Genomic DNA, 26,967 nt, shown 5'->3' with positions numbered 1-26,967 from the left:
AATCTGTCCTTTAACAAGATTTCCAGGTGATTCAAATGCACATTAAAATGGGAAGAGCAGTGGTGTAAAAAACAGGCCTACGTCTGCAGGGAGGATACTGTCACTAGGTGTATATGACCTCAGGTTGGAGCAAATGCACTGCAGTCATCGCTTTTATATGCTTACTTTGGAGGTGGAGCTTAGAGAGATGGTGATGTCAGCCAGTTTATAAAACCAGGAAAGGAAGGGAGGGAAGCAGAAAAAATATATAGCTCAATAAAAACAATTAAAAGTAAAAAAAAAAAAAAAGGAACAAGAGCATGACACGTATCATGCTGAAAACACTGAGCAAAATAAAACAACTGAAAGTTTTCCAATACTGTTTTGCTTGTTACTATACTGGCAGAATTCAGTTATTCCATTTTATGGCTCTCCTATTTTAAAAAAAAAATCTTCCCTTTCTTCTATTCTAAGAAAACCTACCCCCTTCTCAGGAAAAGGGGACAGCACATGCTCTTATTTAAAAAGCTAAGAAGAAAGTTTCAGGAGTTTAGATGAAGTTGTTCTCCACTAAAGGAAGCACTGAGCTTCAGCAATGACTTGTTCCCACCATCAAGAGAGAATTGAAAGCTGAGGTATGAGGAAAAAGCCCTTCTGTCTCATTAGCACATTAGTTTTACCCCAGGTTCCTCCATTGGGTTGCAAAGCTCTACAACCACCAGGAAGAAAGTGCCATGTTTCTCTTCTCAGCTCCCAGGTGTCTCAAGCAGGGAGTGAGGAGAGACAAGAGTCAGGAAGCCTCTTGCCAAGACCACAGATGAGGTCACCAGTAGCCCTGCCCCGCCCCAGCTCCCTGCCCAGTAGTTTCTGAACTTTACATGTCAGCCTTTTGTCAAGTCCTCAAAACAGGACAAACTAAAAGGAGATTCTGTCATCCAAAAGTTTAATAATTCTTACACTATGAGGTTTTTCCTTCCTGTGTGGTATAATTACAGAGAGAACAGATTAGGATCTCATAAAGAAGACTTTATTCCCCAGACTGTCCCAAATTTGTTTCTTTAAAAAATGTTCTCTCAGACTCTTAATTTTAAGTGTTCTGGTGCAAGGATAAGAGACAACAGATTGGTTAATTAACAAAGAGAAAAAGATTTATTATGCCAGGCATGGTAAAGTACTATAATCCAAAAGGAGGCAAAAAAGACCACATGTTCAAATCCAGCCTCAAGAGGACAAGTTAGAAGCCAGCCTTGGGTGCACAGGGAGACCCCATCTCAACAATACATAATTAGATGGGCAGATGATAACAGGTTTATCAACACATTATGAACTCTACAAGATTGATTAGAAAGCACATATTTACATTCTGAAGCAAGCCGAGTCCTTTTCAGGGATTCCATTCTGTTAGTTTCTGCACAATGCTGCAGAGCTGCAATTACATCCTCTATAATTAGCCCGTTCCCAGTATAATTAAGAGACTCACAAGTTTAAAACTGTACCTTCTTTACAGAGGTAACCAAGTGCATGGAACAGACCTTTTATTCTGCATGTAAAATATCCTCCTGTTATGAATGATAATTTTAAATAAAGAAAAAATAGTATGTTGAAATAGTCATTTAAGAGGAATTTACTATGTTCCTGCTAACAGTTCCTAGCCCTGGATTTTTATCACCAAGCTCTTTGCTATCAAACTCCTTGTTCTTCCCTATATTATGGCGCTCCAAACCTTAACTCCGTTGCCTCTTAGTACCCCCTCTTAAATGCCTACTCTTAAGTGAGTAGGCAGATAAAGGCACAGGTGAAGTGGTTCCAAAGATGCTATCTTATTAGTGCAAACCAAAGTTTTAATACACAAAGAGATCCATCTGTGCTGTGTATAACTTCTAGACAAACTGAATGAAATGCTATCTTAACTAATAACCAAGGCGTTAAACAGTAACTAGTAATATATCACATACACAATGGCTCAAGCAAGCTACTTGATACAGAACAAGAACTAGTAATTTAAAAAGCACCATGGCAACATTTATCAAATGTTTACCAAATTCCAGGATGGCAATAATGTTAGATGAATTGCCTCACTTTCATAGAAAGCCCCTAAGATAATACGAGGAAGGAGAACTATGCAGGCTAATTAGCTGGTATGGGCAGGTGTAGCTTTAAAACCCAAGTTGAACTGAAATCTCAAGTCTGTATCCATCTTTACAGCCTTCAGGTTCCTGATTACGTTACACATACAGTTTAAAACAAACATTATAGTCTGTCCTCTTCTAAGGCTTCCAGTGAACTTCAATGCTAGTCAAATTTTAAAGGGGGGGCAGAGTATCAATTTTTTCTTTAAAATAAAGATTCTCCTTCCTCATCGAATTCAGAAACTTCTCTGGATGTTATCTATGAACTGATACAGTTATTTTAAATTAATAACAGCTGAAGAATTACTAAAGCACTAACTTCATGTGTTCTTGTATATTTCAGATTAAAGAAGCTAATTGATCAAGAAACTGAGTCCCAGGAGAGGAAGGTGCAAGAAAAGGAGAAGAGGATCAAGGCTCTGAAAGAAGAGCTGACCAAGCTGAAGTCTTTTGCTTTGATGGTGGTGGATGAACAACAAAGACTTACAGCTCAGCTTGCCCTTCAAAGACAGACAATCCAAGACCTGACCACAAGGGCAAAGGAAACACATGCTAAACTAGCCCTTGCTGAAGCCAGAGCTCAGGAAGAAGAGCAGAAAGCAACCAGGCTAGAAAAAGAACTGCAAACACAGACCACAGCATTTCACCAGAACCAAGACAAAATTATGGCGAAGCTCACCAACGAGGACAGTCAAAATCACCAACTCCGACAAAAGCTGGCAGCGCTCAGCCGACAAATTGATGAGTTAGAAGAGACCAACAGGTCTTTAAGAAAAGCCGAAGAGGAGCTGCAAGATATAAAAGAAAAGATCAACAAGGGAGAATATGGAAACACTGGCATCATGGCTGAAGTGGATGAACTCAGGAAGCGTGTGCTGGATATGGAGGGGAAAGATGAGGAGCTCATAAAAATGGAGGAGCAGTGCAGAGATCTCAATAAGAGGCTAGAGAAAGAGGCAGCACAGAGTAAAGACTTCAAACTAGAGGTTGAAAAACTTAGTAAAAGGATTACGGCTCTGGAAAAATTAGAAGATGCTTTAGACAAAAGCAAACAAGAATGCTACTCTCTGAAATGCAATTTAGAAAAAGAAAAGATGACCACAAAGCAGCTGGCTGAAGAACTGGAGAGTTTAAACGCCAGGATCAAAGAGCTAGAAGCCATTGAAAGTCGGCTGGAAAAGACAGAATTCACCCTAAAGGATGATTTAACTAAACTGAAAACATTAACTGTAATGCTTGTAGATGAACGCAAAACAATGAGCGAAAAATTAAAGCAAACTGAAGATAAGTTACAAACCACTGCCTCTCAGCTCCAGGCAGAGCAAAGTAAAGTGACAACAGTGACTGAGAAGTTAATTGAGGAAACTAAAAGGGCACTCAAGTCCAAAACTGATGCAGAAGAGAAGATGTGCAGTGTAACCAAGGAGAGAGATGATCTCAGAAATAAACTCAAAGCAGAAGAAGAAAAAGGACATGATCTATTGTCCAAAGTGAATATATTAAAAAATAGGCTTCAATCACTGGAAGCAATTGAGAAAGATTTTGTAAAAAACAAATTAAATCAAGACTCCAGTAAGTACACAACAGCATTACACCAAGAAAACAATAAGATTAAAGAGCTCTCTCAAGAAGTGGAAAGGCTGAAGCTGAAGCTAAAGGACATGAAAGCCATTGAAGATGACCTCATGAAAACAGAAGTTGAGTACGAGACCTTAGAACGGAAGTACGCTAACGAGAGGGACAAGGCTCAATTTCTGTCTGAAGAGCTGGAACATGTTAAAATGGAACTTGCCAAGTACAAGTTAGCAGAAAAGACAGAATCCAGCCATGAGCAATGGCTTTTCAAGAGGCTCCAAGAAGAAGAGGCAAAGTCAGGCCATCTGTCAAGAGAAGTGGATGCATTAAAAGAGAAAATTCATGAGTACATAGCAACAGAGGACCTAATATGTCACCTCCAGGGAGACTACTCAGTCCTGCAAAAGAAACTAAACCAACAAGAAAACAGGAACAGAGATTTAGGAAGAGAGATTGAAACCCTTACTAAAGAGTTAGAAAGGTATCGGCATTTTAATAAGAGCCTCCGACCTAATCTCAATGGAAGAAGAATCTCTGACCCTCAAGTATTTTCTAAAGAAGTTCAAACAGAAGTAGTAGACAATGAGCCACCAGACTACAAGAGCCTCATCCCTCTAGAACGAGCAGTCATCAATGGTCAGTTATATGAGGAGAGTGAGGACCAAGATGAGGACTCTAATGAGGAATCTGTGCTGTCCTTCAAATGCAATCCATCAACTCCCCTTCCTATGAACAGGAAACTATGGATTCCTTGGATGAAATCCAAGGAGGGCCACCCCCAGAATGGAAAAATACAAACTAAGTCCAATGGTAACTTTGTGCAACCTGGAGATCTAGTCCTAAGTCACACTCCTGGGCAGCCTCTTCACATAAAGGTAACTCCAGACCATGCCCAAAATACAGCCACTCTTGAAATCACAAGTCCAACCACAGAGAGTCCTCACTCGTACACCAGCACAGCAGTGATACCAAACTGTGGCACCCCAAAGCAAAGGATTACCATTCTCCAAAATGCCTCCATAACACCAGTGAAGTCCAAAACCGCTACGGAAAGTCTTGTGAACTTGGAGCAAAGTATGCCCCCAGTTACCATGGCAACCTTTGCCAGAGCACAGACCCCAGAGTCCTGTGGTTCTGTAACTCCGGAACGGACAATGTCACCTATTCAGGTTTTGGCTATGGCTGGTTCAGCTAGTTCTCCTGAGCAGGGTCGCTCCCCAGAGCCAATAGAAATCGGTGCCAAGCACGCAATTTTCAGAGTCTCACCAGACCGGCAGTCATCATGGCAGTTTCAACGTTCAAACAGTAACAGTTCAAGTGTGATAACTACTGAGGATAATAAAATCCACATTCACTTAGGAAGTCCTTACATGCAAGCTGTCGCCAGCCCCGTGAGACCTGCCAGCCCCTCAGCACCCCTGCAGGATAACAGAACTCAAGGCTTAACTAATGGGGCACTAAACAAAACAACCAATAAAGTCACCAGCAGTATTACTATTACACCAACAGCCACACCTCTTCCTCGACAATCACAAATTACAGTAAGTAATATATATAACTGACCACCCTCACCCTCATCTAGTTCATACTGATACTCTTGCAAGGAACTCAGTCCTTTTTTAATCATCCCTCCAAATTCCCTAAAAGAATGACTAAACGTGTACTTTGGGAAGATTTGTGCATGGACTATACAAGAGTAGCTGGAACTAACTACGTGTTGCCTGCATAGTCATCGAGTGTGCACTTACTGTATATCTTTTCATTTACATACCTGTATGGAAAATATTTAGTCTGCACTTGTATAAATACATTTTATGTATTTCATTTTCCATAACTCACTTTAATTTGACTGCAACTTGTCTTGGTGAATTACTTAACATGATAAAACAGTAAATAGTTTGTTACTTTTGTCATTGCTTGCTGAATTTCCATTTGATCATTTTGTTATATATCTGCATGTACGACATCATTTTATTTTCTGCTTATAATGCCCATTAATTCTCCTTAAAAAAACAAGCAGAACATATTTGTCAATATATAGTTCTTGTCACATATTAGAGAAGGCGAGAGTGGTTTAAATAAATAAAAATTTCATCTCCACGACTTAAAATGAACCAAAATAATTATGGCAAGCTTAATGCCATTCTTGAAATGTATCTTAATATTCCTGGTGCTCAACGGTGGGCTATTAGGAAGTCAGTAAATGTTTACAGATAACAGGATAAAGTAATATCAAATAATTTGTTATTAGTGAGTACATATATAAGCTAATGTTAAAAGCTTGGGAATGTGACAGGAAGCCAGAAAGCACATTTGGAAATACAAGGTTACCTTGACTATCAAGGATTGACTACATTTCTCCAACAGACTGTAATTCCCATAAATCATATATTACATCTAAATCTGGAGTCAGCCACTATGACATAAACTTCTGAGCACTCTGCTTCAAAACAAAAGTGTCATTCTTGTTCTGTGTTATTTGGTTCCCAAAACAGTTTGGATTACTTAATGTGGGTGCTGCCCTACCCTGCTTGTGAGTAAGGCTACAATCAGAAACATACAATTTATATTTCTGAAAGTCCTCTCAAGAAGCAAATAAAAGCTGCAGATAGTTAGGAGCACAAGTTTTAAGACCTTTTAAAAAATAATCATGCTGCATGGTAGCAGAGGCCATGTGATACTGTGATTTCTTCTGTGGGTGTTATGCCATTCCTAGCGTACGTGAAGAAACTTAGCCAAGCCTCCTAGACTATGGCTGCTCTGAGGACCAGCCTTCAGCAGCCTGGGGACTGAGGGGGTCAGTTCAAGGATTAGTTGAGGATTAGTTCATGGAGTCAGTGAACTAATCACTCAAATTGGCTTTTCTATCTGAGGGAGTAAAACTTAATTCTCTGGGGGCAGCAAATGGGGCAAAACTTAACTCCCTGGGGCTGGCAAAAGAGGGAAACACACACATACATCTCAAACATGTTAGGATCCCACCTGAGTGCTGATGGATGGCAAGCCTTCAGCAGGTTAGAGGAAATGAAGAAGAGACGCAGAGCAGGTGACTACTGGACAGACAAACAGATACATGAGGATTTTTCTAAGGGCCAAAGTTTCGTTCTTCATTTTATTATTTTGTTGTTTGTTCTACTCTATTTTTTTTTCTGTTCTGTTCTTCTACTCAGATGTTTCCCTCTGTCTCTCTTGATGTCTTCCTTCTAACTAACTTTACTTTTTTCTTTATGGTTTATATATCCCAGCAAAATCTTTCAAGTAGTATAAAAATTAAATGTGGATACATTCTATTTTTTAAGTCAACGATTACAACAAATACAAGTTAAAAAAGCATGATTTCCATATCCCTTACATGATTAAATATTTTACATATTTCACATGAAAAACAAATTGTACCAAGAATACATACATTTATGTCCAAGCAACTTGTTATAGATTAACAAAGTATAAGCAAGCAAGGTATTTTTCTCAGTTAGTTCTTTTGCTGGCAGACTGCATTTAGCAAAGAAAGGATCACTATTATTTATCTCAAAAGATAATCTTATAAAGAAAAATCTTAAAAGAAATCTAAACTTTTATATATGAAAAACCACCAGTTAGTTCTACTTTAAATACTCAAAGTATATACATACCAACTTATCAGTTTTTATATCAGGAAGCTGAAGGCAGAAATGGGTACAAGGAATTATTCATCACCTTTGATTACCAATCCACTCTAGCAAGAAAGACATGTTAGACAACAATGGCCAGGCTATCATTATTCTTATTTTTTGACCTCTGAGTCCCTCACTCAACTATGTGCCTTTCTAAACTTTAAACTGTTCCCCAAGATTTTCTAACTCAAAGCCATGAACAATAACATCTTAACCTAACCTTACTAACAATTCTACATGTGTAAATTCTTTTTAAGGGTGGTGGTAGAATCATTACAAAGCTTGGAAAAAGTCAATCACTATTATTTTAAGTACCTGTAACACTGCCCAGTGAGGGGCAATAAGCCCCCCCCCCTAAAGCTTTCATACAACCCACAGATTATGAGGGATGTGGTGACCACAAAGGCAACAATCAGAGCTATGCTCAGTAACAGCATGAGGTCCTCAGGACATATAGTCCTTGGGGCTTTGCCTCTCCAAGGCTCACTCGAGTGTGTCTTTGCCAAACATCAAGTCATGTTCCAGGAGTTCTAATGCTGCCTGTTGGTCCTCTTACATGGCCCCCAATAGACACTGCGACACCTAACTCCTAGTAGCCCTTGAGAATGCTCCATATCTCTGAGCGGAGAATATAGCCTTGAAAGGAACATTTTAAACTACAAACCGAGTTCCCAAGTGACATTCTAAAAGGATGACTTCAAAGCAGCTAATCGGCACTCCCCTTTCCATTTACTCTCCACACTCTTCACTGTTAATTTAGTGTGCTCAATTTTATTGCCAGTTCCTGATTTTAAATGAAGTTCATCTAGACATTCAGGCACACTGAGAAGATCTTTCAAAAGTAAAAGGTAGCTTCCTTTCCCCTGTAAAATCAATTTTATTATGCAAAGCAAGGATCTGTTGACAGAAACACTTCCATGGTGATGGACTGCAACACCACGGCTGTGGGCTTGCATCATCATAAGTAAATGTGGATGAAAGCTGAGGCTGATGATGAATGAGAAAGCTTCTGTTTAAACACATTTGTCTTGGGAATCGGCAGAGACCCAACTGTATTACAAAATACATGATGGTCTAACTGTTTTCAAAGCTATTTTTAAGTCAAGCTGGGCTAGAACTCTAAAAGAAACTACACAGATCACTGCAGTCCTCAAAGAAGACAATGTAAAGAGAGAGCTACAAGAGCTCCTTGTATAGCCACTAAACCAGAGAGGCACATGTGATCTCTGAACGGTATCAATCAACTAAACACAGATTATAAACAGAAACTAGGAAGAATTCAAGAACAGTCTTTCTGGTTTTGTTACATAAAGGCATAGACAGAACACTTATTTTCAAAGCACTGGGGAAGGAGACAGAGAGGACCAAAAGGGGGTTCTTCTCATCATCCATGTGAACGACCTAAGCAATCCGGGGAGGGAGAACCACTCTTGACATACTGTAACTATCAAGAGTTTGGAAGTTCTAGATGGCTATCAGCCCAACTAGATACAAGGATTCCTTCTTTTTTTTTTTTAATTTTTTATGTGATCCATAGCAATTCTTTGCGATAACAAAAGCCCTATGTGCTCTACGATTACAATGCACAATCATCATTTTATCATCTGTTGCTGATCTCAACTATAAACAGGCCTCCTGGGTGGTTAATCGTTGACTACAAATTTGCAGAAACTCTAAGGATTCTCTTTTTTAGAAGAGTGAAAATAACTAACACATAAACATCAAAATTAACTTTGGTAGCTTCTCATTAGTAAACCAAATGCAGTTTATTAGAAATGTCACTACTTGCTATCTAAAGTTAAAGGATTCTTTTTCTATAACATTATAGATAGATTAGATTAGATTAGATAGATAGATAGATAGATAGATAGATAGATAGATAGATAGATAGATAAAATGAATCCTTGGCTTTAATTTTAAGTTTCATTTTTTTAAATATTTATTTATTTATTTTTTATGTATACAATATTCTGTCTGTGTGTATGCCTGCAGGCCAGAAGAGGGTACCAGACCCCATTACAGATGGTTGTGAGCCACCATGTGGTTTCTGAGAATTGAACTCAGGACCTTTGGAAGAGCAGGCAATGCTCTTAACCTCTGAGCCATCTCTCCAGCCCTAATTTTAAGTTTCTTAAACACTGTATGTATCTGTGATAGACATACATTTGTGTGCAAAAGTAGAGAGGAAAACAGAGTTTATGAGTGAGATTACATAATTTTCTTTCATTCCTTTACTTAGACATGCCCCCACACCCAGGAGAGTAAAGACAGTGATGCTGGAAAAGCTTCATATGAAATATGTGGAGACAGAGGGACGCACTGTCCCATGAGGGGTGACTAAAGATTGTTCTTTTTGATTTTGATGATCATTTTCTTAATGTTGTGTGTACCCGTGTCTCTGTGTGGATATGGGCATGCAGTGCTCATAACTGCGTCGTCTCCTCAGCCCCAAGGTTTACATATATCTGAGAAGCTCCTACTTTCTTTCATTGGTCTGAGTCCCTGCTTCAAAACCAAATTTCATCTTACTCAAAGTCCCATTATTTCATTATCTTCTTGAACTGTAGAATTCTGCCACATATTTCAGTAGTTCAGCAAGTTCTTTTTTTCCATTTAAAAGCCATAGGAGTCTTAGCTAGTAGTTTTTGTTGTAGGAGCGGGGGCAAGTAATGGCAAGCTGAGTCGAATGGTGCGCCCACCCAAGCACTCAGGAGACTGAGGCAGGGGTTCCAGGACAGCTAGGGCTGCATAGCAAGATGTTGTCTCAATCAATCAAACAAACAAAAAATCCAAGGAAACAAAAACAAGCAAAGGCAGAACCTTTCCCAAATGATGCCACTGTTCTTTATGGGTAAAAATAACATTACCAAGCTGGACAGTAGTGGTGCATACCTTTAATCTTAGCACTCAGGAGGCAGAGGCAGGCGGATCTCTGTGAGTTCGAGGCCAGCCTGGTCTACAAGAACTAGCAGAAACCCTGCCTCAAAATACAAACAACAACAACAACAAAAACCTCAAAATAACATTACCATCTTTGCTTGAAGGACATCACATTATAAGAAATGCATCTTTACATATATAATAGGATTCCTATACAGGGCGTAAAACCATCAGAAATGTTTAGAAGTGTTTCAGATTTTTTATTTGATTTTTTTCCCTAAGAATATTCAAAACACACATACATGTAAGATATCTTGGAGATGGAACCAAAGTCAAAACATGAGATTCTTTTATGTTTCATACACATAGATATTTAACCTAAAGATAATTTTATACAGTATTTTAAGATAATTTTATACACAAAATTAAGTTGTATAGTATGAAGTTTTTCCCTTGGAGTGTCACATAAGTGCTCAAGGGATTTGTGTTTTGGAGCACTTCATATTTCAAGTTTTCAAATTAGGGATGCTTAGCCTATGTCTGTGCAAAATGATATCAGGATCTACTTGGAAGGTCCCCATAATTCTTTTTTACAGCGCCATGGCTGTAGACATGAGGTACATGGTCATGACATCCAAAGAAGAAATGGCAAGAGAAAATATAATTGGTCAAAACCACATTTTTTTTCTTTTGGTGGTATTGGCTATTAAACCCAGGGCCTCCTAAATTCAAGACAAGCATTCTGCCACCGTACTACTTTCCAACCACAGCAAACAGTCTTATTATCCATGTGTAAATAAGACATCCATATGTGATTCCCCTTATGCCAACACTAAGTTCCCCCAGTGCTATCAAACCAGGATCTCTTGAAGGAAGTACATTTAAGCTACTTCTAACAAATCCTCTGCTTGGTTTGCAGTCTGAAGTTGGAATTTCACAGCTATAGAAATTTTTGTATTGCTACTGGCAAGTATTCCCTCCACTCTTATTTTACACCTGTTCCTCCAGGAAACGAGACTATTTTGCCCTCTAGAGGCTAAAATAGAAAGCAGGCTTTATTCTCCAGGTTTTCTTTTTATTCGAAAGGAAAGCTCAATAAAAGCAACTATTTTATTAGGTAGAAATATTCCCAGTTTCATAACTAGCAAAGTATCGATTCCTGAATCTTTAAGTGAACTTGGGCAGAAGGGTCTGACACCAACAAGCTCTGTCTCTTTCTCAAATCCCAGATCCCCAATGTATCTCTATAGCACTTCTTGGGCCCAGAATATACACTTAAGAGTGCACTCTGAAGAACCAAAACAAAGCACTACATTTACCTTAGGACCCAGTGAAGCAAACGCAAGAAAGACTAGTGCCTTGCTAATAAAGTTCACAAAACTGAAATCCTGTTAAATTGATTTTTATTTAAACACCAAGCCCTTTCCTTTCTCACTGAGGGACCCTGAGAACTAAAGTACTTCTGTATGATCCAGTACATCAGAAGCAAGCATCCCGAAAGGCACCTAAACAATCCTTAGAATCCACTGAGATAAGGGGCTAACACCTCTGAGTACTTCAATAATCTGATAATGAATTAACACTGTTCATGTGGCAGCATTAACAAGTCTGTCCGCATTTCCTCAGAACAACGGGCTTTACACTTAAGAAACTGTCGTGAGATGCACTCTTGACTAACCTGGCATTTGTCAGCCACCTCAGGGAAATCTCAACTACAGCCTCATTTTAACACTTCTGTTAAAACTATTAGTCAAACTGGAAGGTGAAGGAAGGAAGATTTCTTAGCCAAGTGATTCTGTATGATTATCCTTTGAGGAATCATCCGAGATAAGCTAGGCATAGTGATGCAGGCTGTTTGTTTAATTAAGAAAGGGTTTCCTGTCTAATCTAAAACTGACACTCTGTATTAATAGCCAAAGATGACCTTGAACTGATCTTCTTGCTTTCATTCTTAAGTACTGTGGTTACAGGCATATGGTATCAAACCCAGCTTGTTTTATTTTTCATATAGGTCACTCATGTTTAAGCTTGGACTTTAAAGACTCACAAATTCTTCTGTGTTCTCTGGATAGCTGCAGGTGGGTTTACTAAAGAAAAGTTACTCAAGTGACTCAGTAGCATTCAATGTCTTAGCAGTGGTACCTTTCCCTCAAAGCACCACATGAACACAAGTGATCGATCCACTGATCACGACAAATGAACATACTGTGCGCCTCCCAGTCAACACTGGGTATTATAAGGATCAGACTCTCCTTTGACAACTTAGTGAGGAAATGTACAAGCACTGAGTGTCACAAACATTTACAATAGAAAACGATACACTGCTACCAATAAACTGGAGATGAAGGACTGCACGGGACTAAGGTCAAATTCTGTCTCATGCCTTTTTCAATTAGTTGTAAGGGTCTTGGACAAGTCATTTAACTTCTGTGAAAAAAAGAGATTGACTCTAAAATCACGAGTGGCTCTACCTGACAACTTTACTTTCCTTCAGAAAACAGACTTTCATTGGCACATATCAAAACTAGTAGATGACTTCTTACCATTTGTGTTCCTTCTCTAAGAGTCTATTCATCATATAACCCCACCAAATGGAGGATTATACAGCCTCAGTATTAATGACAGGATAAGTCTGATAATTCTCTGTTGAGGGCAATGGCAGGGGGTATTCTTTACCATCATAGGATCTTGAGGACCCTCTGGCTTTTATTCATTAGATGCCACATAGCATCTCTTCAGAAGAAACAAGAAGTATTTCCAGATGTTCTACCCCCTTGCTGAAAACCATTACATCAGAGAGATGAAAGAACTCTATAAGCCAGTTCTGCAGTAGCAACAGCTCCAAAGAAGGAACTGTATAAGCATTAGGACTGCAGGTTGTAGAAGGCTAGGACTTCAGGACTAGATCTGAGGAACAAGTGAGGTAAGAACAGGGACTAGACAGTGAGATGGCCTAGGATACGAAGACAGAAAAATGGTTCTAGGAGATGCCCACATGGCAGAGATATGGAGCAGGCAGGAGAGGAGAAAGTGTGCAAGCCAAGATGGCTGGGGCTGGGATAAGGTTAAGTAAGGGAACAGGCCAGTCAGATTATAAAGGACTTTGAACACAGAGACAGGAAGTGGTCTTAGAGGTCTTCTGGTTATTACAGCCATGTAATGGAGAGGGGGATGAGAGTGGGTGAGAGAAAATGAGTCCTTTATAAAAAATTTCATTTTATAATAACTCTTAAAAGGAGGGATATTCTGTCAATTTTAGAGATAAATTGAAACAGACTTTCGAGGTTTTCTATTAGTATGTGAGAAAGCTGACCTGTTGAAGACAGGCCTCTCTCATCGTCCTATTCTCTTTTCACGGCAACACGAGAAACTACTTCAGTGCAGGGTGAAGCAATATAAACACCAGTCTACTACCTACGGTGATAAGACAAGTTGCCTAACATTACCTACCTCTCTGTTCGGCCGCAGATATATGCCATTCAACCAACAATGCTCAGAGCACCCTTGAACACAGGAAGGGCTCACCCGCCACTGTTCTATATGGATTAAACAGTCACATTTCTGAGCAAGTGAAACAGAACCTACCCAGAGAGATCTAGCCCAAAGCTCACTTCTCATAAACATCCACGATCACTACAGCCAATAGTGACTTAGTTTTCCCTCCAACATTTTCTGAATTCTATAGCTACTGTTAGGTCAATAGATCCTAAATGTGAAAAGGCCAAGACCCACACAATGACAGGTGTGGGAAGGACTACACTTTCTATGAAGCAAGCAAAGACCCAAATAACCTTTCATGTTCTCATCATCAAGAGATAGTTCTCAGAGCACACCAGAGTTGCAGACAGAGTCCACTCTCCCCTAACACATGATTCTGCAAGCAAAACACACAAGCACCAAGCATGAAGAATGGGCTTTGGATGGGCCATCAATGTGTGTGGAAAATTAATATAGTCATCAACTCACTGTGTCATAGAATTATATAGCTAATATAATTATTACATAACTAAACTATATAATCTTCAATGGGGACAAGCAAAAAAGCATCAGAAGTGAGCGACTATGACCCGAGAGAAGCATTACACCCAAGAACACTGAAACTTAGAAGATAACGACTGTCTCAGTAGTCCAGATAATTACTTCCTTTGGGAATGTCCATCAGGGTTCACAGTCTAGTTCATAGACGAGACAAGAATCATTAACATAATCTACACTAAACAAGGACCCTGACTTTTCAAAAGCCTAGAAATTTTTCCTAGTTTGTATGCCATAAATTAGGAAATTACTTTTTAAGCAATATAATCTTATTAAGGAAAAACTGATGCACCCATAAGAAGAAAAAAAAAACTGTCCACTTTTCCAGTCAGGGGAAATGTTAGGATTCAATTTGATCAGTGTTAAATTCTGTTTCTAATTCAGGGTTATAATAAATATAAGCAAAGAAGGTATCCATATCAAAACTGCCACTTCAAATCAAAGTCTTCAACTTGCCCTCCCATGTGTTCCCTCATAACAATTAAAAGCATATAAAGCCCTTTTCAATACAACCACCCTGCGGCGATGGCGCACACCTTTAGTCCCAGCACTCAGGAGGCAGAGGCAGGTGGATTTCTGTGAGTTCGAGACCAGCCTGGTCTACAAGAGCTAGTTCCAGGACAGGCTCCAAAGCTACAGAGAAACTCTATCTTGAAAAACAAAACAAACAAAAAAAAATTCAATATAACCACCCTCTAAACAACTCAAACTATTCCTCAAGAATCCCTTCCTATTGGTGGGCTTGTTTCCTCTCTTTTTAAAAAGGGGGAAGCGGTGAAAAGAACAAGTTGCTTCTTTTTCTGTTTTGACTTTTGATGACGTTTTGCCCAAATATATTGTAGCAATTGCTTGTATCATCTAAAACCAAACACACTAGTGGGCTTTAATCCGAAGAGAAGTTAACTAAAAACTGTTAACAGAGCCACAACAGGCTTCTCCTTTAGGGAGTAAGGGAGAAAGTCATACGCAATCACGCTGAGGACATTTCTCGGAGTAACATTCATAAGCAGCCCATATTTCATATATATTCTTCTCTGATTATAATAAGATCCATTACAGAGAATTTGAAAAATTTTGACTACTTCTGTGATTTCTGATTTTAGCTTCAAAGAAAGCAATGAAAACAGTAGGAAAAACAATGAATGATTACTAGTGGGATTTGTTTTTGTATCTTTCTTTTTTCTTTTATTCTTTCTTTCTTTTTTTTTTTTTTTTTNTTTTTTTTTTTTTTTTTTTTTTTTTTTGGTGAAACCTATCAACTATGGCCACATTCCAAATCTTCTCAGACTGCCAATGAGGAAGGAAATCTGCACAGAGGGGGATATCCTGTCGTTACTGCACACTTTAGTGCCAAGAAGTGGCAAATCTCTCCAGAGTGCAAGTTTATGTAATCTGTCTGCTTGTCCAGACACAATGGCTAAGGTGGCCAGAAAGGTCACCGGCAAAGAGGGCAGGATTTCCTTTCCTGCAGGCCAATCATGTAATTGGAAGAAATGCTTTTTTTTTTCAGAGGAGGTCTTCTCAGTACTAAGTTTTGTAGCCTTGTAGAAAGATTCAGACATAAGAAAAGCCTCTTAAAAATTCATTTCTAATTCTATGAAAGGAATGCAGAAGTAGTATTCTGCCTAGACAACGAATGATGGTTTTTTTTTTCTCTACCAGGGTTCTCTATTAACATCTCCAAAATTTCAATGCTACTAAACAGTTATACACACACAGACACACCACTTACACTGCCCCCCCTTAAGGCTTTTTGTCCTGCTTCTTCCTCATCATCCAGGCTGACAACCTGGAAACCTCTCTTCCCCAGGGCTCCCTATCCAGTTTGCTATTCTCCCTAGTTCCTTCTCTGCCTACCATATTTCCTATCTGTGCTACCAGCTCCTTAATCCAGACCTCAGCACAGGTGGTACTTTAGCATATTTGGACTATATATAACCCTCATCTTTCTAAATTAATTTTCACCCCAGATTTCAGGTCACTGCAATTGCCTGGCCTTGCATCAAATAACAACACTTACATCAACACCCAGAAAATGGCTGCTCCAACCTCCTACCAGGGCTGGCCTCCTTGTGCACTTCCTCTTCCTCTGATACTCACCACCCTCTTCCCTCTCAGGATAATGGTGCTATCTCTCTTCCTTCAGACAGTCTGGCCTTCTTAGCCTGCACCTGTTTCCAGGACTGGACCGCCCTTCTTCCTTTGCTCCTCATATTCTCTTTCTAGTCTCTGACATACCGCCCGCTATTTTCCAGTCTGCCTGTGGATTTCCAGCACAGCATTTATTTTTGCCCTGTCATAGGGTACCTCTCCTATAATGTAACCTCAAATGCAAGAAACAGCTTTCACTTTCTCAAACACATCCATGTTTCCACAACACACAGTTATTGCCCAGTTTGTGCAGAATCACCTAGAATTCCTCAGGTCTAGAATTCCTCTAGTCTCAGCAAACCCAACAACAAAAAAAAGAAGTTGGTGATGGAATACCTTAATCCCAGAATTTGGGCGACAGAGGTAGGGGATCTCTGTGAATTTGAAAACATCCCCATCTACATATTAATTTTCAGGCCAATTCGAGCTACAACAGTGAAATTCTGTCTCAAACAAAAATAAAAATAAAATAAAATTTAAGAGACATAAAGAAAGAATAAAGCAGAGACCAAGGAAGGAAGTAAATGACTACCAGCATAAGCAATGAAGACAGCAGTTCAGGTTAGTGTATCTTTTTACATCATTTCTAGATGCAGTGTTATGTTTACACAAAATGCGAGCATTTGGGTTAGGAGTGGTTTGTAAACTATATTTCAACGTTTATTCTTGGAATAACCCTTGTACCTACATGTAATTACAACAAAAAGAAATCGTGAGGGACTAGGCACAACCAAAACGTGCATTACAGTAGAGAACAAAGGTACACTGGAATCCTCACTCAGAAAGTGGACAGTCTCCAATACAGCAGAGTGCTGGGGCAGGCAGTAAGTTAGAACCAAGTGTCCTTTCACGGGAGGCCAGTGGGAATGAGAAAATGAAGCTATAATGTCTCCCTGTGAAGGGCCTCTTGCCATATAAAACTAAAACTGTAAGGAGTAATGTTTCATTAAATAATGGAAAAGTTCTGAGAAAATCAAGAGATAAGAAACCAAAGCAACATATGAAAATTTGGGCTATTTGCCAGATTTATTATCTGTTTTTTCCACTGTCCCCCCCACCCACAAATTAGTGGTGATTTGCCAAATAATAAAAAAGACAAAAGAAATGAAAGTAGTCCTATTTCAAGGGGCTGTTTCCTGGCTCAGCGTTTCCTCTTTCATCACTACCTCTATCAGGATCTCTTCTGCACTGCACACCCATTTAGGTATTAAACACAATTAAATGAAAAGAAGCTTAAAACAACAAAAAACTGTCACCTTGAAAAACACAACCTTGACCAAGCAAACCACAGCTGGGGCAAAGGAGTCAGGAAGCTCTGAATTCACCTTCCACTTCTCAAGGACAAGTCAGAGCTGAAGTCTTTAGAAGTCTCCTCAGTATCTAGAGCAAAGGGCATGATTAAGGGCCTTTTGCAGTTCTGGAACCAAGCCTGCTACTGAAAAAACACTGCCTTCTCAAACAATATGATGCTAATACATCACCAAAATGTCCAAAGCATGTAAACACTAATTTCCTTGTGAGAAAAAGAAACATTCCGACTGCAGCTGTCTATGCAGAATGTGCTAGCTCCCTCATCGTCCAATGCTCTGCTGTGTCTTCTGAGGCTTGTTTTCTGTGCTGACAGAAAACAACACATGATTCATAAGTAAAGTGGCTAGAGGCTTAGACTGATCAAAACGGAAAACGTCACAAGCACCTGCACTTCTTTTGGTCATGGAGATTCTCATTGCCATCTAAGTGACCTGTGGCAAACAGAGTCCTAGAGAATGCTGAGTTTCTTTTCAGAAAACAATGGACAAAACAAGGTAAAACTCTGAGAACTTAATGAATTTACCTCACAAATACACTTTTTCCCCCTATTGTTTTCTAGATAGGGCTTTTGTTCAGTGAACCCATCATTCTTCACACTTGTTTTCTGTTCCGAATAGCAGCACCCTTCGGGTTGAACTAAAGATAAAATAAATTTAAAAAAATGAAAACAAAACCATTTTTCTCCTATGAATGAACTTTCCAACTTGCTTAATACCCTCCCAGACATGTGCTTTCAGATGGAACCCAGGAGCTTTTGAGTAGAACAGTCACTGTGTGGTCTTAAAAGAGCCACAAAGCAAGAGTCTCTCTTGCAATATGCACTCCAAATTTGGAAAGAAACTTTCTTGGAGCTTTTTAACATAACATTCTATAAAAATGATCCAAGAGATGACACATTTTATAGCTCCGTACTTCATTTACAGAAACGAGTCCAAGTATGAATTTCATACTCGGAAAAAAAGAAAGGAAGGAGGGAGAGGGGGGGAAAGAGAGAGAAAGGAAAGAAAGAGAGAGAGAGAGAGAGAAAGAAAGAAAGAAAGAAAGAAAGAAAGAAAGAAAGAAAGAAAGAAAGAAAGAAAGGAAGGAAGAAAGAAAGAAAAACCAGCATCATTCCCTTATCCTCTGCCCAACACAATTGGGGGAATGGCAGCCAAGGCTGTCCTAAAAAATAATTAGTCTTTGCTGCCACCTAGAGGTAAAAAGTGTGTGGTGAAACTAAAGCCCAACTTGTGAACTTTGGAGCCTGTGAATTCTCAACACCTCAGGCAATTTTCTTCACGTTACCTTAGCAGAGTTGCTTATAAGCTCCACCACTACTGGCTATCAGGTGGGGACAGAGGCCTGTGGTGTTCATAAAACACACCTGCCCTGACCCAACTCCCAGACAAGCATCTTCAGCTCTGACATAGCATCTGGGTTTGCCGGGTACTTCAACCACAAACATCCTACCAAGTGAACCACTATCAAGCCGCGCTAGAACTTCATAGTGCCAAATTTTCCCTACCTTGCAGGTGAGAGTTCACAGTGAAAGAAAAGGTTTCCATCTAAAAGAGCCTCAGCCTCAGCAGAGGTTCTCTAAGTATGGTAAGCTGACCATGTACCTCAGAGCCAATCACCCTTGAGAATTTATTAAAAGCGTGGCTTCCCACACACCCACACAACAGTTTAAATAGGCCCACATCACGAACTTTCAACACTAAATTGGAAAAGTCCTGTAATTCTTGAAAAAGTTAAGGGCATCACAAAAACCTCTTCTGGAAAGGGTGAAACGGGTTTCAACTGTAGCTTTTGTTGTTTGTGGTTCAATGATGTAGATGATATTCACAGAAATGCCCTCATCACTGAGAATTTTCATTTTTCATCTCTTGACAGTTTACTATAGCATCTTTTAATCGTATGATCTTGTAGAAAATGTTGAGGCTAACAAAGAACACTTACAATACCACTAACCTCAGCAGACCACTAATATCATGGACTCCTATTCATCTACAGGCTGGGTACCCCTAATTTGGAATTGAACATGCTATAAACCTAACTTTCTAGTGTCACTACAGTGTCATAAGCATCTGACCTCACATGACATGTAGTGGTTAAAACACTGTTACAGTAAAAATATTGTATAAAGCTACAGCCATTCTATGTACAGAGTAATGTACAACTGAAACATAATGGTTTCTGTGTTTAGATGTGGATCTCATTGTGGCTATGTAAATAAGCCCCCAAAGTTCAGACATTCAAAATACTTCTGATCCCCAGGGACAGTCAATCTGTAGTTCTTTCTCTTATATCATATATAAGCATTTAATATGCATGTTTTAATTTTTAAATTCAGTTTCTTAACATTTCTGTGGAAGCATTTCCCTGTAACTTCAAAAGCATCACTATGCAATAACAGCACAGTGTTTTTATATAATCATACATTAATTCATACCATACCCTCATATTATTAAGAATTGTTTTCTAGTTGGGCGGTGGTGCTGCTTGCCTTAAACCCAGCTATTGGGTGTCAGAGGCAGGCTGATCTCAGGGAGTTCGAGGCCAGCCTGGTCTACAAGAGCTAGTTCCAGGCCAGCCAAAACTGTTACACAGAGAAACTCTATCTCAGAAAACCAAAAGAAAACAAAAGTTGTCTATATACACTTTTTTATTCTAATTAATGCTAAAACAACTACCTTTACCTTTATTTTATTTTTTCCTAGAAAAGGTCGCCGAAAAAATGACTAAGTCACATAGTACTTGATACACAGGCTGGCCTTGAACTCACAGAGATCCACCAGCCTCTGCCTCCTGAGTGCCAGCAAGTACTATTAAATATTCTCATTCTTTAAGGAAGCATTTTTCCCTTTAAAAAGTTAAAATCTAATAGTTCTTAGCAATCTATTTAACTCTGCTAACCTACTGTGTGATCACTCAGGTTATGTGACTCTTTTCACATTCGGCCTTCACCAATAGCAAACAGTAGACAACTCTACTCGGCAATGTGCCCCATCTCCCACCTCAAGCCACTCTTCCACACGTCCCTATGATGAATGAGGTGTTTTCTCTATGTGGCAGCAATCTACATTCCCACCCCGCCTCTCATATGCAACCTAATTTGAAGCACTCCATTTCTAAACTGGGTTGGATGTTTTCCTGAATCAAGAAAGAACATTAACAACAGCATCCCCTCATCTCATAGCCTACAGCAGTTCCTTGAGGGCCCAGTCTAATGCGGCTTTCCTCCTGAAGATCTCAGATGCAGTAATCATGAAATCTCCTCTGGAGATCTCATAGCTCTCTGACAATAGTTTTGGACACTTCTCTTGTTTATTTCCCCCAACACTGATCAGCAAGAACTGGTCTTCCTCTGTGTTCACCACTATCATTAAAGCACATATACAAAAGGAGTTTGCAGAAACATTTTCCTAAAATATTTTCCCATCAAACTAGATTCCCAGAACCTTGTGCTTTCAGAGTCAAACCTCCAAACTAACTACATGCCTTGAAAAATGACAATTTTCTTCCAATCATATAAATCATATAATAACTACCTTTTATCTTTGTTGTTGCTGCTGTTGTTTGATTCAAGATCAAAGGAGTATGCAAGCAGAGAATTCCAACAAGGATCCCCAAACCCAAATCTACAGGCATCAGTAGACTTTCCTGCAAAATAGCCCTGGGACCTATGGCTAAGCCTAGTCACCAAAATGGCTGTGAGAAATTACACATCATAAGAACTGTCACTGCTAACACATTCCTCCACATAGAAGGGAAAAGGTAAGTCATACCTATGTACTGTCTAGGAAGATTCATCTCCAGAAGCATCTGGGAAGCTACAACCACTGAAGGTCAGAGAGGGATGGCCATCTCTCCAGAAAATGGTGAAGAAGCCAACTGACCTACGGCTCACAGGTTGATGGACCTGCTAAAGGGCATGGTCATAGAAGTAGTGCATGACCAATTTCTAAATGGATTTTTACTTTAAAAAAAAAATCTCATTCAAGACCGTGTCACTGAATCAAGAGAAAGGAGTAATTCTAGTTCAGTGTGGACACGGGCACCATGACATTTCTAAGATGAGGCATTTCTGACTAGATTTCATGCCTTCACAAAGCCTCAGGGCTTGGGGGTGCCACTGATTTCTATGACCCATCAGGAAACACTGGAGGCATGGGCCTGGAAGAAATCCTCCTGACTGAGGACTACACTTCAGCTAGCTTTCTACAGTGAGCCCCAGAGCAGAAGCCAAGGAACTGCCATTCCCATACTCATATGGTCAATCTATTTCAATGCATACACCCAGGGGCCATTTAATGAAGAGAGGGATGGGGGAGAGAGGAAGAAATAGGAGGAAAAGCAGGGAGCTGGGCAGCACTGAGCTATGCAAGCTCAAGAGAAATGGTGTAGAGTATCAAGCAAGTGGTAGAGGAAGACTGTGGGGAGGATAATGAGTTACAAGACAGAAAGAGAAGTCCAAGTTAAAGGCAAGGCGTAAGTGAATAGAAAAGAGCCTATGAATGAAGATCAGGAAATTCTGACGACAGAAGCAAGACACACAGAGTGTACACAGCAGCATGCTGAGAAAAGGCAGGTGTTTAATACATCTCAAGTAAATTCAAGATGAGGAATGAGCTAGAGAAAGGCCATTCACCCAAGACACAAGTGAGAAACGAGGCTTAAGAGGCAGCAGTGAAGTATGATAGGGATGGGAAAATAGTTATGCCTGGGTACCATCTCATACTCCTACCGCTCTGGAGCAGAATCAGGAGGCAGAAGAGAAAGGATCATGAGTGTAAGGAGAGCCTGAGCTGTTATACTGTCTCAAAAAAAAAATGCTGAGGCTACAGCTCTGGTAGAGAGAACACTTGTCTAGCATGTACAAGGCCAGCAACACACACACACATACACACACACACACACACACACACACACACACACACACACACACAGGAAAAATAGGAAGCAACCAATTACGAGCACTGGTTGCTCTTCCAGGATTCCCAGCATCCACAGAGCAGCTCACAACTATCTACACTTCCAGTTACAGGGAATTCTGACACAACTTTCTGGCCTCCATGGACACTGCACAAACGGTGAGCAAACATACACGAAGGCAAAACACCCACACATATAAAAATAAAATAAAATTGAAAATTTCAACAGGAAAAATAATATATACTATCAACACTCTCAGAAAAACAAAGTGTCCAGGAAAGTTATATCTCAAAAAGAAACAAAATGTTGTTTGTATATTGAAGGTTTTAATCTTGTTTTCTCCCTCTGCTGGGACTTTCTCAAGTATGCTTTATGTCTAGATGACATAAATTCATGAGTGAGGAAAAAAAATAATGCAAGATACTGTTCAAAGTAGCAAAAAGAAAAAAATCTAAAATAATTATGGACATTTATATGATCATCAGCAGTAATCCACCTTGAAATGGTAATCAAGTACTCTCATTAAGACAAAAGTATCACAAAATGTTCCATTTTAACCAAAGAATTACCAATCACAACACAGGCTTTCTCCAAACACTATCTAAGGCATAATATGCAATACAACTAAGAACTGAATATGACTTGAATTTCTACAGCATAGTGTTTGACATATAAAGCAAGTGAAATAAAGAATCCTGTCACCCCAGCATAACCCTGCAAAAGAAATGTGCCCATTATGAAGGGGGGGGGGATGAAAAGTACCTAAGAGAAGCTATCCTACATGGAAGTGGGGGGGCTCCCTAGGAAGAATGGGTTTAACAGGAGTGAAAGGGACTGAGAGGTAACAAGGGTGAAAACAGACAAAACGCACCATGTACATATGTACAGATTGTCAGAATTTGTAAAATTCCAGAAAGAGAATGTCCTATAATTTTAGAGTGTGATTAAATTTTTAAAAACAGATAAAAATCCAAGTGAATAAAAATAACGAAACTCTTTTAAAAAAATGCCAGCTTTATGCCAAGAGTCCTACTTGTCCTTTGTTTACTCTTCTTTGGTGATCTCTGGGTTACTAGTCTCACTTTTTGAAATCATGAATATTTTTAATCAGAATGTAACTGGTCTAGTATCTAACAGAACTGTGGACTGAATCCTAGGGTAACTAATAAAACCCAGTTTTGTCTGGGATATAATTTAAATTCCTTCCAGAGAATATATAATACCCTAGGATGGAAGCAACATATTCAAGCTGTGTAGGCTAAAATTCTATTATCTCACCGCATTTGACAGGCAGGCTAAGAATAACTGTGATAATTATAAATGCTGAAAGAAATCAAAACAAGACTATTTTATGACAAGAAAATTACATAATACTCAAATTTCATTGCTTATGAAGTTTTATTAGAACACAGTTACACTCATTTGTTTTCATATTGTCTACTTTTACACTAAAACATTAAGGCTGAGTAGTTTAAAAATGATGATTGGATCTGTAAAAACTTAGCATTTGTAGTAGATTCCTACTAAGTAAACAAATACATACAAAAAAGAAGTTAGCTAACCACAGGGCTAGTCCGAACTACGTTAGCAAGAAACCCAGGAATAGAACACTTAACCACTCTACCCTAATCTAATTTCTCAAAGTAACACTTGCAATTCAAGAATTCAATCTAGCATTCTATGAAAGCTGGTGAAAAGGAGAAAATTACATTTCAAGATGTTCATGAAATGTTTAGAAAACTGCATACCATCTAAGTATTCAATGGCAGATCATCAGATCGAGAACAGGTCAAAGGCAGGGCAGAGTGGCACATGCTATGGACAAGCTAGAGCAACAAAGGCTAGTTCAAAGCAGTGGGATTTCCAGTTCAAGGCCAACCTGGGCTAGATAGTGAGAACCTTTCTCAAAACCAAGCCAAAACCAATACAAAACCTCTAAGGATTTGTAGTACTGAATAATGTTATGTATCATTGTTAAACACAAAAGAGGAAATGAAAGGCCTTCTACATTTATGAAAGGTATTTTTTATGAAACTCATGGATTCCTAGCAAAATTGTATCAGGAAATGTATGTATGTATTATTTGGAGAAAGATTTGCACATCTGTACTTTCAAACTTTCATAAGCTGTTGTCAAGAATCATTCAGTTTAGTGTTTGTGAGAATTGTGCGAATTCTATAAAGTCTCCTAGGCTGTTTGACTGTCCATCTAGGAGTTTTCAAGGACAGAACATGACTGAAAATGTAGCCTCTTTTTCTTTACTTCCTCTTGTGTTTAAAAATGCATCCTGAATTGTGCCCTCAAACATTCATTCTATTGTGTTATTTGTAGAGCTGACATCAATAAATAATGCTGAAAACATCGTGCTCTGAAGTTGGTTCTCTAGGAGTGATGCCAACATCTACACGAAACATCCCTAACCTGATTGCATAGCTCAGACAATGTTTCACAATATGTACAATACCTACACATTGAATTATACTGTAAAAGTCTAATTTTTTACAAGAAAAAAAAGGTAAATAAGAAGACAAACAACCTTAGCTATTCAGAGATCCTGTGTTCCCCTACCAAATCATTCCAGAAGAAATTTTGCATCAATAAAGCAACATAGTTTGAAGAATACTTACAATGCTTTTGTCAGCAATCACTAACCAAGAATCACTCCGTTCACTCTAGGTAAGAGACTGTCCTCTGCATTAATTATAGTCTCATTTACAAAGCAGGAGTCTATTTATTGTCCCCTTTCCGCAATTTATTACACTAAATCCAGGTGAGCAGGGAAGTCAGTACTTCTAACCCTAGCACTCAAGAGGCCATGGCAGGGAAATTTCAGGCCAGCAAAATCCTGGCTTAAAAAATAGTAAAACAAATTTAATGAAGGATAGTTAAGACACTATTGTAAGGCACAGGATTTTGGCAAGTCTTCCATGTAATCGAGCATCTTCAGCAGTGTAAGGTCTTTAAGCAAGATATGGCTATAAAGGATGGGGGAAAGCCAAGTTAGGCTCACATGGAGCTACCTTCCAGTGCCAGAAGACAGTGATTTAACAAGACAAACAGCAGACAGTGCTAAAGGACCTGCCAATCAGAAGAGCACCCACAGCGCTGATCTAGGCTAACCAGGAGCTGCTTCTCAGGGAGGTGACGTCTGAACTGACTTCCTACGTTAAGAGCTAGTCACTAAAATTGGAGGGCAGCGTGGTACAGCCACCTCAAGGGCCTGAGACAAAAGGAATGGGGTCTGTTGGGCAATAAAGGATGGCCAATGTTGCTGAGCCACTGTCAACAGTGAAAACTAGCCATGGCAATGAGATTTACTGTGGCTGAGAACGCTTTTGGGGCTTTAACCAGTTTTCTGATCTGACTTCTCTGGTAGCTGAGGGACAAATAACAGTGCTGGAGTCTCTCTATTTTGAACTTACCACAGTGGGTTAATACAAATTAGAGCAACAGAATATATGTCAATATGGAAAATGCAAAGAAAGATTTGGGGTGACTTCTGGAGGAGACACAACAGGACCTGGAGATGTAGGACCATTAAGGAAACAAACACATCACAAAAGCTTTTGTGAAACTGATGGGTTGTGGGAACCGAAATATGGAAGTGTGGAGACAAGGCAGATTTACATCACTTCCACTTGGCATTCATATAAAATAACAAATTCTTCAGAAGCCATCGAGCTGTTTGAGATTTGAGTATAAATCGCCTATGGGGATTACATCTCAATTACTGACAAAAAGATGTTTCTCAAGGTATACAGGCAAAACAGTCTGAATGAAATCAGACAGAGAGTCAACAGACACAGTTCGATAACAATATGCATAATGCATACAAATTATGTACCTTTAAAAATCAGTAACGGATTGTTTAGAGATTCTTACCTTTGATCATAAGAATAATTACCACAAAAAAAAATATAAGTGCATAGACTGATGTCAGATCATCTGAATATGTACAAGAGCTACCTCACTCAACAAGAGTCCCACGCTAATCACTTCGCATCTCAGGTGCTTCTGTTTCGTCAAGCATAAAATAAGGAAGACAGTAACTACTTCTTGGCAGACTTGAGGAGATCAAACAATCAGCTAGCATTCATAAAGCGACCACAACAATACATGACATAACAAGTACACTGAGACAGGAGAATTAAGAGTTTAAGGCTAGGGGCTGGGCGGTGGTGGCGCACGCCTTTAATCCCAGCACTTGGGAGGCAGACGCAGGCGGATCTCTGGGAGTTCGAGGCCAGCCTGGTCTACAAGAGCTAGTTCCGGGGACAGGCACCAAAGCTACAGAGAAACCCTGTCTCGAAAAAAACCAAAAAAAAAAAAAAAAAAAAAGC

At 39.3% G+C, this 26,967-nt stretch overlaps 1 protein-coding gene across 4 annotated transcripts in view; it reads left to right on the top strand.

The window, feature by feature from the left end:
• Nucleotides 1–22,648, top strand: part of Filip1l (filamin A interacting protein 1 like) — a 43,543-nt gene extending 20,895 nt beyond the window's left edge. For 2 of the 4 annotated variants that reach the window (XM_050148907.1, XM_050148908.1), the window contains exon 2: nucleotides 2,452–5,599. In XM_050148907.1, coding sequence (XP_050004864.1) covers nucleotides 2,567–5,245 — 2,679 coding nt within the window. In that variant the 5' untranslated portion in view covers nucleotides 2,452–2,566 and the 3' untranslated portion in view covers nucleotides 5,246–5,599. Of the gene's footprint in view, nucleotides 1–477; nucleotides 615–2,451; nucleotides 5,600–21,281 lie in introns of those variants that run through there. The other 2 variants (XM_050148909.1, XM_050148910.1) reach the window with 2 other exon arrangements.
• The last annotated feature ends 4,319 nt before the right edge of the window (nucleotides 22,649–26,967 follow it).

The sequence above is a fragment of the Alexandromys fortis genome, unplaced genomic scaffold (assembly GCF_014885135.2).
Source record: "Alexandromys fortis isolate MF-2015 unplaced genomic scaffold, M_Fortis_MF-2015_v1.1 scaffold_4, whole genome shotgun sequence".
Lineage (NCBI taxonomy): Eukaryota > Metazoa > Chordata > Mammalia > Rodentia > Cricetidae > Alexandromys > Alexandromys fortis.
The sequence above is the reverse complement of the archived record's forward strand: the minus strand, read 5'-3'. Positions and strand labels throughout refer to the sequence as shown.